Here is a 13,724-nt window from a genome sequence, read left to right as displayed (position 1 = left end):
CTGCCTATAACATCCAGTAAAATCAGGTGTCACTTCAAATGATAAATTACATTATGGTCGTAGAAACTCTGTAAGAAAGAATCTTTTATAAGACAACTCAATATAACATAAATAGAAGAGAATATTGAAGGGAACTGTGCCACTTGATGTCAATGGGTTCATCAGCAGGGTCTGGTAAAGTGTTGCTTAGAAACACATGCAGAACATGTGATAATGATGCCCAAATCTTTGACACGCCCACACATGTTTGCCGTATGTTTTCTCCGACCTTGTTGACACCAGGAGGGAAAACAATCTGGAGACAATTCATGTGCACAGCTTGTATATAGAGACAGTTGGCGTGCAAAGGAATTTGGGGCAATGCACTGAATGTATCCTGAAGAAAATTTCATACTTGGACACTGCACAAGTTTTAAAACTGTTTTTACAAAATGTCTTCTGCCAGGCTTTTCATAATCAGGATTTTAGGTTGAAACATTTCCAGATAGTTGTGGCTGGATCAGTGCTTTGCACACTGTATGGTTGTCGTTTTTTTCCAATGTTTTGCAAGTTACTAAAAAATGTCACTAGTTACTATTACTGGTTACTTCACTAAAAACAACTTTATTGATTACCTGGTATAAAATTGAATGTGAAAAGTGAATGCCTTTAATAATGCCCATGAAAACTTAATTTAACTTTTGTTACTTTACAGAGCAAACTACACACTGTTGATCAACCATGACACGCTAGGACGTGGTGTGAAGATATGAGGAGAACTCACACTTGACTCAAATAAATACAAAGACTGCGATGGACTGGAGCCCTGTCCTGGGTGTACCCCTTGCAGGGGCGTAGCACCACATTTTGAGTACAAACCATCTTGTTGGAAATGAGTAAGCAGTTTCTTTCCTTCATTTCACCTTCTCTCCATCTCCTTTCTTTGTGTTTATGGCCTGGTTTTCTTTTCTTGAGGAGAGACATGGTTTCCTGCTGCTGTCTATCTCCACAGCGCAGCAGCAGAAGCACATGCGGGTTGTACCATTTGGACTGTTTTAAAGGGGGTGGAAGATTAGAATCTGATATTTTAAACCATTTAAACCATTCTAAGACACAACCATCACAGCAAACACAGTCAATTATTTTGTCAAACGGGGTAAAAAAATGGCGACATAAACAAGCCAGCACTCCTCACCTTTAAAGTGATGCCATGTCTGACTGAATCCATATATTCTATCAAAAGTGGTCTCAAAATGTTCCTCAGATGTTCAAAAATCCAACGCATTCCAGCATTTAGTCCAAAACAAACTGCTGTAAAAAAAGAAATAATAATAATAATAAAAAATACTACAATAACTCAGTTGTACTGATACCTACTGTGTTCAGAATTCTCCTAGAAAAACTTCAGAATGTTATCTTTCAAAAGAGACCGTCCCCATGCATGTGCACCAAAGGATTCACACAGTTATTATTCCAATTTGGAAATGTCTTTGACAGGCATTTTTTCAGAAATCTGGGCAGACCTTAAAGAATCAAAATGCATTTTCGTACATATATATAAAACAGACTTCTGAGGGCCCCCTCTATTTTAATCTCTTCTTCTTGCCATAGTTTTGCTCCTCTTAATGCATTTTTGCTTCATTACTCCCATTTCTGCCACTTCTCTATCAATTTTCAATGCCTTTTCTGCGCATTTGTTCCATTTTCAGCACTCATAAACCCTTTCCACCTAATGTTACATATGTTGAACCAATATTGTCACTTTTAACCTCTTTTCACCATATTTCATGATTATTTTTGCCAATTTACCCACGTTCACGATTTGTAATGCCCATTATTTGCCAGTTTAAACTAATTGTTCCAATATTGACACTTAGAACCATTTTTACCACTTTTTCTGTCTGTTTTTGACCACTCTATTTTTCAACATTTAACCAATTTATGTTAATCCCATTTCACCACCTTTTCCTACATTTTTGTTCACTTTTAACCCATTTTATTTCTGAATAAAAGAAGGATTTACATATTTAAGATGACTATATATTATGGCCCAAATAATAATAAACGTTCCTGGATAACAGTGGATATTATTCAGATGAATAAATAAATGTGGTTATCACAGATTCATAGAACAATAGACCATCATTTTACTGACTTTATGGATGGACCCCAAAATCTCTCCCCTTTATTCCCCCTTATAGATGGTCCTGTCTCCACATGACTGTTCTTCAATGTTCATGTCTGTGTTCAACCACCTTTAGGTACAGTGGGGGTCCCCGCTCTCTGAGACCTTTATTTTGAGGGTTGTGGACTGAAAAGGTGGAGAACCACTGCCTCGGGCGGTATGAGTACGTGTCATTGGCGTAACTGGTCGGCTGAGGCTCGGCTCGCTGGGAGCTTTTTATTTGCAACGCGTGTCATGCAGAAATAATCAGACAGCGCTGTGGTGTCAGGAAAGGTTGGGCGCAATAAATAGTGTCGCGTTACAGGTGCCATGTGTTAGTTTACAGGTCTGCTCACTCTTTAACTGCCCAGTGGAGATGAGGGGTCTGTTTCATCTTCAGCGTGTCTGTTGTTGTTGTTTTCCAGCAAATGAAAGCCACCTGAACGGGGAATGGAGGAGTGCAATGGGCAGTTATTCCCCATTGAAGGTATTAAACTATTTAAAAGACGTGCTTTTAAAAGGAGGCTACATTTATTTATTTTACAAACAGATGTCAGATGTTTTTCATGAAAACCAAAAGTACGAAAACTTTTTTTACAGGTGCAACGGCTCATTGTATAACGTTCACAAGTAGCTGCAACATTTTGCATGTGTGTTTGCCTCAGGTGACAACAAACATGTTAAGAGAATACAATAATAAGTAGAAGGAACCAATATATAATGACTAACAGCTGGAGAACAGTTACAAAAAGCCATTTTTCTCCGACAGCCTGAGGTGCAAAGAGTACTGATATATCTACTCAAGTAGATGTACTGTTACTTGATTGAAATTGTACTCAAGTACAAGTACATAAAATAGTCAAGTACAAATACAAGTAAAAAGTAATTCAATAGAACTCAAAGTAAAAGTTACTATAGTTACTTTCATCCCCCATGGTTATTGTTGGTAATAAAATTTTACCACGGTTCCCTTACATACAGTAAACATCTCATGTAGAAACTTAAAATGGAAGAAACCAAATATTGCACAATCGGAATTTAATTTATTTTCAGAGGCATCTGTATAAAATAAAAGCTTTATCAAAATGTGCAACTCTTTTTTTAATAAAATAACACCAACTATTTTAATTCAAGATCAAATGGATTTCAGGCTCTAAGTTTAGCTACATTTATGAACTCTAAAACTAATTCAATGCTGTTATGCATTACGTTTAATCTGATTGTTCGGTTATGATGTGATGAATTTGATTGTTTTCTGGTCATTTCATTTTTTGTAGTTTCACTACATTGTCCGTTGATCATTTTAAAACAAAAATAATAATGTACTCAGTAAATGTTGGGTGTAGAAATGTAATGAATCACTTTACTTCTTTTAAAACATACATAAATACAAGTAAAATGACTGATTTAGAAATATACTCAAAAAGGTACAAGTAACCATAAAAGCAACTCAATTACAGTAGCGTGAGTACTTGTAATCCATTACGTTCACTTTGACCACACATACCAAAGAGCTTGACCACAGCAGACCAGAATACTCAAAGGGTCTTAAAGCTGATATCCAGAGTTTCTGACAAATCTATGTTTATGTATCATTCTTTTGAAATGCAAACAAAATACCTAACTAGTCTTTTACTATGGTCTACTGCTGGTGATCATTCATATACGTCAATGTATATAAGTCCCGCCTTCATCCTATAGACCCCTGTACAAATAGAAAATTGCGCCACAACAGCATTATGGAGGAGCGCTCTGAAACTCCAAAGCTTCTACTTCTGGATAAACATCTTTGTGACCGCAACATAATTTATCTCTGCGCTGCTTTTCAAAGGGGGAGGGACTTGCGGCTTTTGAAACGATTCTGAACCGACCCTGATTTGGCGACATTTCTCATGGACAGGTAATAAATATGTTTTAATCAAACTAACATAAGTGTTTTATTAGTGAAAAACAACACTACACGTGTGTTGGCGTGTTGAACATTGTTGTTATGTTCTGCTAGAGGTGTGGCTTCTAGATTGGCAGAGGCAGGGGGAGGAAGTGGAGCTGTTTAGGGCGGGACATCGAGACTTTCGCTTTTGATAATCGCTTTAATGGTTGTAATTTGGTTTGAACGTAAAGGCAGAACTTTTGTGAGTGAGAGAAATCATTGTAAATTGCTTTAAAATCAGGTATCTTGCATTGTTTGCTCAGCCATAAAGATTAAAGTGTAATTCAATTGTAAAGCCTGCAGTCAGTTGAGGACGACTGAGAGAAAGCTTCAAATAATTGAATTGTCTCCACATCTCAGCTGTCAGGATGAAACAGAAAATAGATCCCAGTCAGCTGATTGAGTTACGCCACGTTATGAAAGTAAACTATCAGCAATGTATAATTAAAAAGGTGAGGAATATTTTGGAGGTTGTGTGTACTGTGCAATATGAAATTGCCCTGATTTAACACATTAAGCCCGTGGTGAAAGCAGACGGCTGGTGTTTTGGATAACCACTTATATCAGTGGGTGACATGCCCTGCAGTCAGCTGAGGATGACTGAGAGAACTTCAAAAAATTGAATTGTATCCGCATATCAGCTGTCAGGAAGGAACAGAAAATATTTGGAAGTCATTTGATTCAATAAAATAGAACAAACAGCGTTTGAAAGCAAATGCAAAGCAACATTTTAGCTACCAACCACAAAATACAAAACTTAATCAAAAGTGATTTTACACAAGTAGCTTTTACTTGTTTTATTTTCCTGTTCAGGGTCACAGGGGTCTGCTGGTGTTGATCTTCAGTTCTCAATGGATTCTAGGCGTGGGGACACTGGACAGGGCGACAGTCAATAGCACGACAAACACAAACTGACGGACAAGTTACACACATTCATTGACACTTTCAGAGATCTGAATTAACCTAACACACATGCTTCTGGATGGTGAAAGGAAACCAGGGTAGGCTACACAGTGAAAATCAGGGATGGACTAGCCATTAGGCATACCGGGCATCGTCGCGGTGGTCCAATGTCCCAAAGTGGGCCAATCCGTTCTGGTCCGCTATGTTTTGTTTGTACGAGTAAATGAAGGCAGCCATGGTAACAGGTGACCAAAAATGGTCCAAAACTGTGTGAAATGTGGCAATAAAGGAAGTGTAAAGTGACTAAAATGGACAAACAGCAGTCACGAGTGGCCATAAAATAGGCAAATAAAGAGGAACCAGGTAATACGTAATGGCATGGGTAGTTTTAATGACCAAAATGTGACAAAAATAGTGAAAAAGTGTAAAATGTGCCAAACAATAGTGAAAAAATGTACAACAAAAAGAGACAAAATGTAGGAAAAAAAAGTAAAAAAGTGGTATTTATTGGGCAAAAGTTAGCTTATTTTGATGAAAAGTGGCCAAAGAAAATTAAAGAAAAGACCAAAAATAAGGAAAAAGGGGGATTTATTTTCAAAAGGAAACTAAAGTCTGAAAAAAGTGTCTGAACTTTTTAAAAAGTGGCAAAAATGGGACAAAGGAAGTTGCAAAATAACGACCAAAGAAAATAATTAACAAGGGGTTAAAACGTTTCCCCCTTTTAAGGTTTTTTGGGGGAATAATGATTAAAATGAAGATGTTGAGCTTCTACGTGGTGTCCACTGATAATGTAGTGGGCTGGTCTATACTGTATAGGGCTGAATTTTTGTCCCAGTCCAGTTCTGGTGAAAATCTACTCTAGCACAGGAAAAAAATAGTAATTTCATATAATAACTAGATATAAAAGTTAAAGCTGAACATTCAGACTGTTTTTTTATTATTATTTTACAGCTGTTAAACATGTTTCTATTGTCCTTCATGCCTGAATAAATATTGGGCAGAACATCTGCTCACAAATAAAAACAAAGAAGGTCATTTTTCCTGGATAAAAATACTGCAGATGAAACACCAAGACAGTTTGACCAGCTGGAACCAAATTAGATGGTCGACATCAGTGGTTCTCAATTTTTGGGGGCCCAGGTACCCCCTTTCTGTTATTCCTGAATCCAAGTACCCCCCTTTGTCCAACTACAACATTTTGTTCAGAACACTGTAAAAACACAACCATAAAGCACAATGATGTAATGAATGAGTGATAACGCACATTTTAAAGAATCTCATTTTATAAATAAGTGATATTAAACTGTATTTAGTTTATATCATTTCCGGTCATGTATCAAGACTGTATTTTCAGTTCATATTCTAATCAAGATCTTTCTATCATCATTATTATGAGAACCCCCATGTTTTTAATGGTTTCATTTGTAAATTTTCTACTCTCACCCCCTGTTAAGAACCCCCTGTAGTGCCATTGCGTACCCCCATTGGAGAAACACTGGTCTACACAAATTCAGATCTGCAAAACCAGGATAAATCGGAAAAGTTATTTGTGTGTGTGTGTGTGTGTGTGTGTGTGTGTGTGTGTGTGTGTGTGTGTGTGTGTGTGTGTGTGTGTGTGTGTGTGTGTGTGTGTGTGTGTGTGTGTGTTTATCTGTGTCGTTTGCCATGACAGTGAGTTTCCACAGATCCCACAGATGTTTGTATGTCAGTTGCCTGGTTCACAAAGAAGAAACAGAATATGATTGTGTGTGTGTGTGTGTGTGTGTGTGTGTGTGTGTGTGTGTGTGTGTGTGTGTGTGTGTGTGTGTGTGTGTGTGTGTGTGTGTGTGTGTGTGTGTGTAAAAGAGAGAAGTGGAAAGAGAAAAAGAGGGCGTCCCTGGTCTGGGCCCTCCCTGGCCCGGCCCCTCCACACAGAGGAGTATCCTGTGGCAGGTCCCTGAACTGGAAACTCATTCAGTTCTTTTTGAATGGAGTGTCTCTAACATAAGTGAAGGACTTTTAACTTTCAGCAGAGAAAATATGAGAACCCAGCCCTCGGTCCTGGTCGGTGCATTGCTGACCCTGTTGCTCAGCCTCTCCTGTCCTGCACATGGAGGTAAGTAACCTTCCCCATCTTCCCACCACACCCTTAGTTCTGCTCATTCCTCTAAAAGATGCACATGAGAGGGTTAGAGCTCTGCGGTTCCTCCGTGTCAATAAATGAAAAACATTATAGGCTATGGAGTTTGATTTTGCATCCAACTTTTGCAGAAAGTTTCCAACTAATTTTAGATTCTCATTTCCTCTGTGACGCATGTGTCATTCATTCTAAACAAACTTTTTTTTTACTTGGTAAGGAACCCAATGCACAAGAGAAAAGTATTTTGGATCAGATTCTGAGAGATCTGTTTTTTTTTTTTAATTTAGTTTTTACTTTTTGCTATCCTCTTTTGCACCCGTATAGATATGGGATTCAAAAGGCAGGAGGTAGGGAAGCTGAAGTCCTCAGAGCGGAGGTCCCTCTGCCGGTAGCCATGAATGGCTCTTTCAGAAGAAAGTGCTCAGAGGAAAGCAAAGTTACTCCTTCTCCACCAACAGAGTCGAGATGAAAGTGAGGACTGGAGAAAGGGAGGGTAGAGGGCGAGTAAATGTATGAGAGAGGCAGTGTGTGCTGTGTGAGAGCCCCATACAATGTTCCCATAGAGTGTTGGGCAGCAAAATGTGACATGATGCTCCAGGTCCTATTTTAGACGTTCTGTGCATAAGCAGAGTTTGTGTGTGAGGTTGTACTTGACATCTGCAAGTGTTTCTTTGTGGAGCGTAAACTGCAGGAAATGCTTGATACAGCATTAGTTAGCATGATTATCCATAAGCACAAAGTAGTGATTCAATCTCCTGTGTTTTTCTCCGACTGTCACATTTCCAAACTCTCACAGTAATTTGCACTTCACTGACTTCTGCACAAAACCTCTCGCTGACAGTTTGAGTGGCAGCTGAAGTTAAAAAATAAAAAAAAGAAAAGAAAAGAAAAGAAAAAAAGTAGTGCCTGAATTTAAAGAACAAGCATTTTTATTCTAAAGGTAATGAATTAGTCATTCAAAATGCTCAGTTTGGCTTTCATGTGCTGGAATCTGTGGTTCATCTCTCATTCTGATGAATAATCAATAAATTTAACGCAAAATCTTAATAGTGCAATAAAAACTGGTAATGGAAACACCTGCATTTTTGAAAAAACTATCAAATATAGCAAAAAAGTTTTTACGCTTTCATGCGGGGGAGTTTCAGACATTTCAGTATTGAAAAGTTTCACAAAAGCGCCATGGAAACACACGTCACAGAACGTGAGGTACTTGGTCACATGACCACTTCTCTCTGAGAGAACATGGCGTGGTATGTGTACATGTAAACAGAAATTATTAGAACTACATTAGACTTGAAACAACAAAGGAATACAGAGTGTTATAAGGAGTCTTCCTGCAGCGAAGTCTCGTGGGATGAGATTTAACGGGAGTTACGAGACTCCTCCCCAAAACATCCTTCAATGGAAACACGTTCAAAGCGCAAATATACTTTGTCGACATTTAGAAATATCGTTTTTAATTTGCAAACATATGTGATGGAAACCCAACTCTAATCACAACACAGGTGATGTGCTCAATTTCTGATTACATAAATTGCTGATTGCATGAAGTAATTTCCACATGCTTGAATTGAGAAGTAGCTGTAATGCTAGCATCGTGAGGTAAACAGGAATACTATGGCAGGGAACAATTTGGTCTCACCTAATTATGGACTACAACAGGCCTCGCTCTTTCACTATGAACAGCCTTCACTCACTGACCCAGGAGAGCAGGATTCTAATGCTGACCAGATGTACCAAGTAACTGATTAGATTCTGTCTGTCACACAATGCCTGCTACAAGCTGTTAGCAGTTTCATAAACAGTCTCCTATAGGCCAAGTAGTCCAGATGTCCAAATGCACGTCAGTCTTTCACCTTTAGACACTTTTCTAGACTTTTGAACAGACGATTTCTATCATAGCTACATTTTTCTCTCTAGCTCAGTGCAATAAAAGCATTAGCTGTCAAAGTCTTTTTTGGGAAATGAGAAGAAGCTTTTTGTCTGGATGACTGAGGAATGACAGAGGTTGCAGAATGAGATTCAACTATCGAGGTACCAACGAACCACAGGGAGGAAACTCATGTTCTCCTTTTTCTATTCCACATATTGATTCATAGTATGGACGTAATATGATATATACTTGACGAGGGCTGGGCAATATATCAAGATTCAAGATATATCGAGTTTTCTACTTTGGTGAAAATGACAATCTCACCTATATCGATACATTTCTATTTCATAGTTTATTTTGTACTGAAATACTAGTTTTTGTTGTTATTTCTCAGAACAACATAAAAAGCACAGTTGGATGGATTTCTGAGTGGGTTCTAACCCAGACCTTCCCCTAAACAAGCCACACTACAGAACTCACTCACACATGCTGTCCCTTAGAGGAGAAAATGGCAAAAGTGGCACCTATTGTGCAGCAGTTTGTTTATAAATGTGCTAATGTGGCATAAAGCCTCAGCAAATTCAACGCAAAATTGTCTTTCTGGTCAAACAGGCAATTTTTTTTCTCTTCTTCTTTCATTCAAAAAAGGTAAAAAAATATTGAGATATAAGTTTTGGTCCATATATCGACCATTCCTACACTTGTGCTCCATGCAACCCTCGGCCCCCAAAAAATAAAAAACCATTCCAAAATCCTTCATGGCTGCCCGTGGCTATCAGTTTTTGTGAGTACACATTCACAACAACAAAAAAACATCAGTTTGGAGGCCAACAAGCTTTTTGTGTGTTCTCTTTGAGAATGTTTTTAATCTTTCTTTTCAATCTATTAATATTTATTATGATGTAGTCTGTCCTTTTGATCCAGTGGACTAATTCTCCAAATTATTATCTTTTTTTTTTTTTTTTAAAGAAAGGATAAATTAGCAGCAAATTAGCATCAGCTACAGACAGATGTAGAAGCTGCAGCTTCCTCCATACTTTACTATATCTTTGACTTCAACACACAAACAAACTGGATTAGCCCTTTAATATCACAAACTAAATAATCTACGTATGTTTCCATATAATCATTATTTAAACTATTAACTGACAGATGGATATTTGCTATGAATCATGGCCTTTGGGAAACCAATCTCTTCATTTTGCACACAGTTGTTTAGTTTTTTATATCCAAATTGCTAGCCTTGTGTTATTGTAAGAACACACATTGTTGGCTAAGATGAATATTTATTCACAGATGTTTTCATTTTGAATGTGACCTTACTGGTAGCATGGTTCTGAAATATTATATCAGTGAAAAGCTGCTTTTTTTTTTACAGCAAACTAAATTGTAAACGACATTTTCCTTCTCAGAGCTTTTCATATGCCCTACGCTCTAGAGCTGTAGAGAAGGCACCACTTAACAACTGCTTCACCAAACTTTGGAAAAAATTAGAAGGTTGTGTTTCCTAAGAAGCAATAAACTTTGCTCTTTGCTCACTTTATTTAGTTGGACGGTTTTTTTTCCACTAACCACTCAAACACATTTTGATTTTGTTACAAAACCCTTTCTGAGGCTCACTAATATGAGCGCTTGAGTAGGAACTCATTGAAGTTTTAACACCGATTATAAATGTTACCCCTTAACATTAACAACAAGCTAATGTTTCAGGGGAAATTAGTCTTAAAACATGTGGTTTTACATAAGTAAGACAACGCTTTGCACAGTAGACTTTTTCCTGAAAAAAGGACACTCCTAAGGTCACTCCTGCCATCTTCTGGCGTTTTTGTAAGTTTAACTGTCGTTGATTATTTGTCAAAATTATATGAAAATTTTCCCTTTCAAACCTATTGGAAAAGTGAATACAATGGCGTCTGCTGTTCGTCACTATTCATACAGTTTATTGACTCCCAGCAGTTATACTGACTCCAAGGGGTTTTTCTTACCCCAAGAGTTTATAATGGATGATATATTTACTCCGAGGGGTAAACAAACTCTAGCTGTGTTTCCATTAAAGATTTTCACAAAATAAAAGCAATATTTCTAAATGTCGACAAAATACAATATATATATATATTGTTTTAGAGCCTCGTAACTCCCGTGAAATCTCATCCCACGAGACTTCGTTGCAGAAAAATGGACACTCCAAACCTCCTTATAACACTCTAACACAACGTCTAATGTGGCAGTAATAATTTTTTTTAGGTATAATTCTGAGAAATGTCACAGTCTCCTCTTCTGTTTACACGTACCGCGTCGTGTTTATTCAGAGAGAAGTGGTCATGTGACCAGGTACCTCACATCATGTGACCATGTATGTCATGCTCTGTGCCGTGTATTTGCAGAAAAATGTTTCCATTGCGCTTTTGCGACACATTTCATTATCCAAACGTCTGAAATTCCTCCTCATGAAAGCGTAAAAATGTCTTTGCGATATTTGAGTGTTTTTTCCAAACTCAGGTGTTTCCATTACCAGTTTTTATTGTGCTATTTAATTAATGGATAATGGAAACGCAGCTCGTGAGGGGTTCAGCTTATGCATCCAGACTTATATTCTATATAGGAAATGCAAATCATCTACTTTTACTTTTATCGTGACTCTCACTGACCTTCGTTTTTCCACAAACACATAAATCTAATAGAATTGGATGAGGCTAGATTTACCTCAGTAGTATCGGAGCATGCTTTATGAGTACAAGTACACACCTCAGTATCACATGTAATACCCAACACGAGTATGGTACAGCCTTAGTGGTAAATGTGGTGTCCAAGTCCCCCTTTGCTGATCCTCTAGCTCCACCCCTGTTGCCAGAGTGAAATACAAACATGAACTAATGCACTAATTCAATGAGATAGAAAACTGTTAATTGCTGTAAGCAGGACAAATAGCATATGTGATTAAATCAGCTTCACACTGAAATAACTTTGATTGAATTACCATCGTTAGGTGCTTGTCTGAAATTCCAGACAAGCATCTACAAATAATAGGGAACAAATTGTGAGACAGGTCGACAAACATGTTAAATGTTTTATGCATATCTAGGAGTGCTGTGAAGATCCCCCCCGATTGCGTTTGCATGTTTAATTGCACAGCTTAATGAAAAGATTTGCATTACAAGACTGCAGATGAATCTGCTATCAGCCCTTGAGTGTAATGTCACTATGGCAACAGGGACAAAAATAAATTCTGCATTCGCCTTAGCTTCGTGAAGGGCTTGCATACAAGGCCTTAATGTGCTTCTTGAAGACCAGTGAGACCACAAGTATCTGCTTGGAAGATTAATCAGCCCAATATTTTAATAGGGAACTTGATGCTCTACAAGTTGCACATACTGTGACCCAGTCTTTACCTTTAACTTTAAACACAACGCACTGTTTGGAGAGAAAAGAAATGTGGCATTTGGAGTAAATCCAAACAAGAAAATCAGAGTGTTTATAAATGCAGAGGAAGATTGCACGCCACATGTCACTGCCCTGCAAAACCCTCTGATTTTCATGTTGACTTCTTTGGACTTTGAGAGAAAAAAAATACTGTGTGTGTGTGTGTATATATATATATATATATATATATATATATATATATATATATATATATTTATATATATATATATATATATATATATTTATATATATATATATATTTATATATATATATATATTTATATATATATATATATATATTACAAATGGTATTTTCCCCATCACACCATATCTCACTTGAAATATAAGATGAAACCTTGGAAATGCACAAGATCCTAATAGCGCAATAAAAACTGGTAATGGAAACACTCAAATATCGCAAAAAACGTTTTTGCACTTTCACGAGGAGGAATTTCATACGTTTCAATATTGAAATATGTCGCAAAAGCGCTATGGAAACACTTTTTCTGCAAATACACGTCACAGGAAGTGACGTACCTTGTCACATGACCACTTCTCTCTGAGTAAACATGGCGCAGACATGCAACTGTAGAGACGTTTGAGTCAGAAACTAAAAACAAGTCCTGAGGACCATCTCCCCAACACTGGATACAATCAATATTGATAATGCTCCACATATCATACTTTTATATCTTCTTCATCTGCTTGATATTTCATCCTCTGCTTTCCAAGAGTGATGGTTTATCAATTGTTTTGGGGAAAATTCTGGCCCAGGGCAAGAATCCAAAGGTTTCCCTTCTCTTAATCTCTATCATCCTGCTCGTCCACGTCTGTCCTGTAGTTACAGAGTCAGCACTAAGCAGCATGTCTATTCAGTGATTACGGTGTCGTACATGTGCTGTGCAGGTTTGACTCCCCTTGGTAGCTTTGACACTTGGAAGGAACATGGCGCTCTCACTGTCTTACTGAGAAGAACAAAATAGTCACATTCAAATGTCACACTTCAGACAAGAATTGTTAGAAAGAGCATGAAAATAGGTCCTGTTTCTCAGTAGAAACCACCAGTACTTTCTATACACACTTTATTACGTTTATTTCTGGTGGCACAGTGGGACATTCTGGATCCTGACTTCTCTTCTCTTATTACAAGTTTCAACCACGTTATGCATAAAGTGTTTAATTAGCAGTCAAGATTTGAACTGTTTACATTCACTGCTACAAAATGACCTCAATGTCTGCTGTTTCCGTCTCACACCCAATGAAGGAGGTGAACCTCTTTTTACTTCCTGCTCGTGACCACTCCCTTTGGTTTTTGGCATCTTTTCATTGGCAAGAG

General features: G+C 37.6%; 1 protein-coding gene across 1 annotated transcript in view; it reads left to right on the top strand.

The window, feature by feature from the left end:
• The first annotated feature begins 6,938 nt into the window (after positions 1 to 6,938).
• cspg4 (chondroitin sulfate proteoglycan 4) overlaps positions 6,939 to 13,724 on the top strand; it is a 104,186-nt gene continuing 97,400 nt past the window's right edge. The window contains exon 1 of the mRNA XM_028450015.1: positions 6,939 to 7,071. Within this exon, the coding sequence (XP_028305816.1) occupies positions 6,996 to 7,071 (76 nt within the window). The 5' untranslated portion in view covers positions 6,939 to 6,995. The remainder of the gene's footprint in view (positions 7,072 to 13,724) is intronic.

Source organism: Gouania willdenowi, chromosome 6, assembly GCF_900634775.1.
Source record: "Gouania willdenowi chromosome 6, fGouWil2.1, whole genome shotgun sequence".
In the NCBI taxonomy this organism is placed as follows: domain Eukaryota; kingdom Metazoa; phylum Chordata; class Actinopteri; order Blenniiformes; family Gobiesocidae; genus Gouania; species Gouania willdenowi.
The sequence above is the reverse complement of the archived record's forward strand: the minus strand, read 5'-3'. Positions and strand labels throughout refer to the sequence as shown.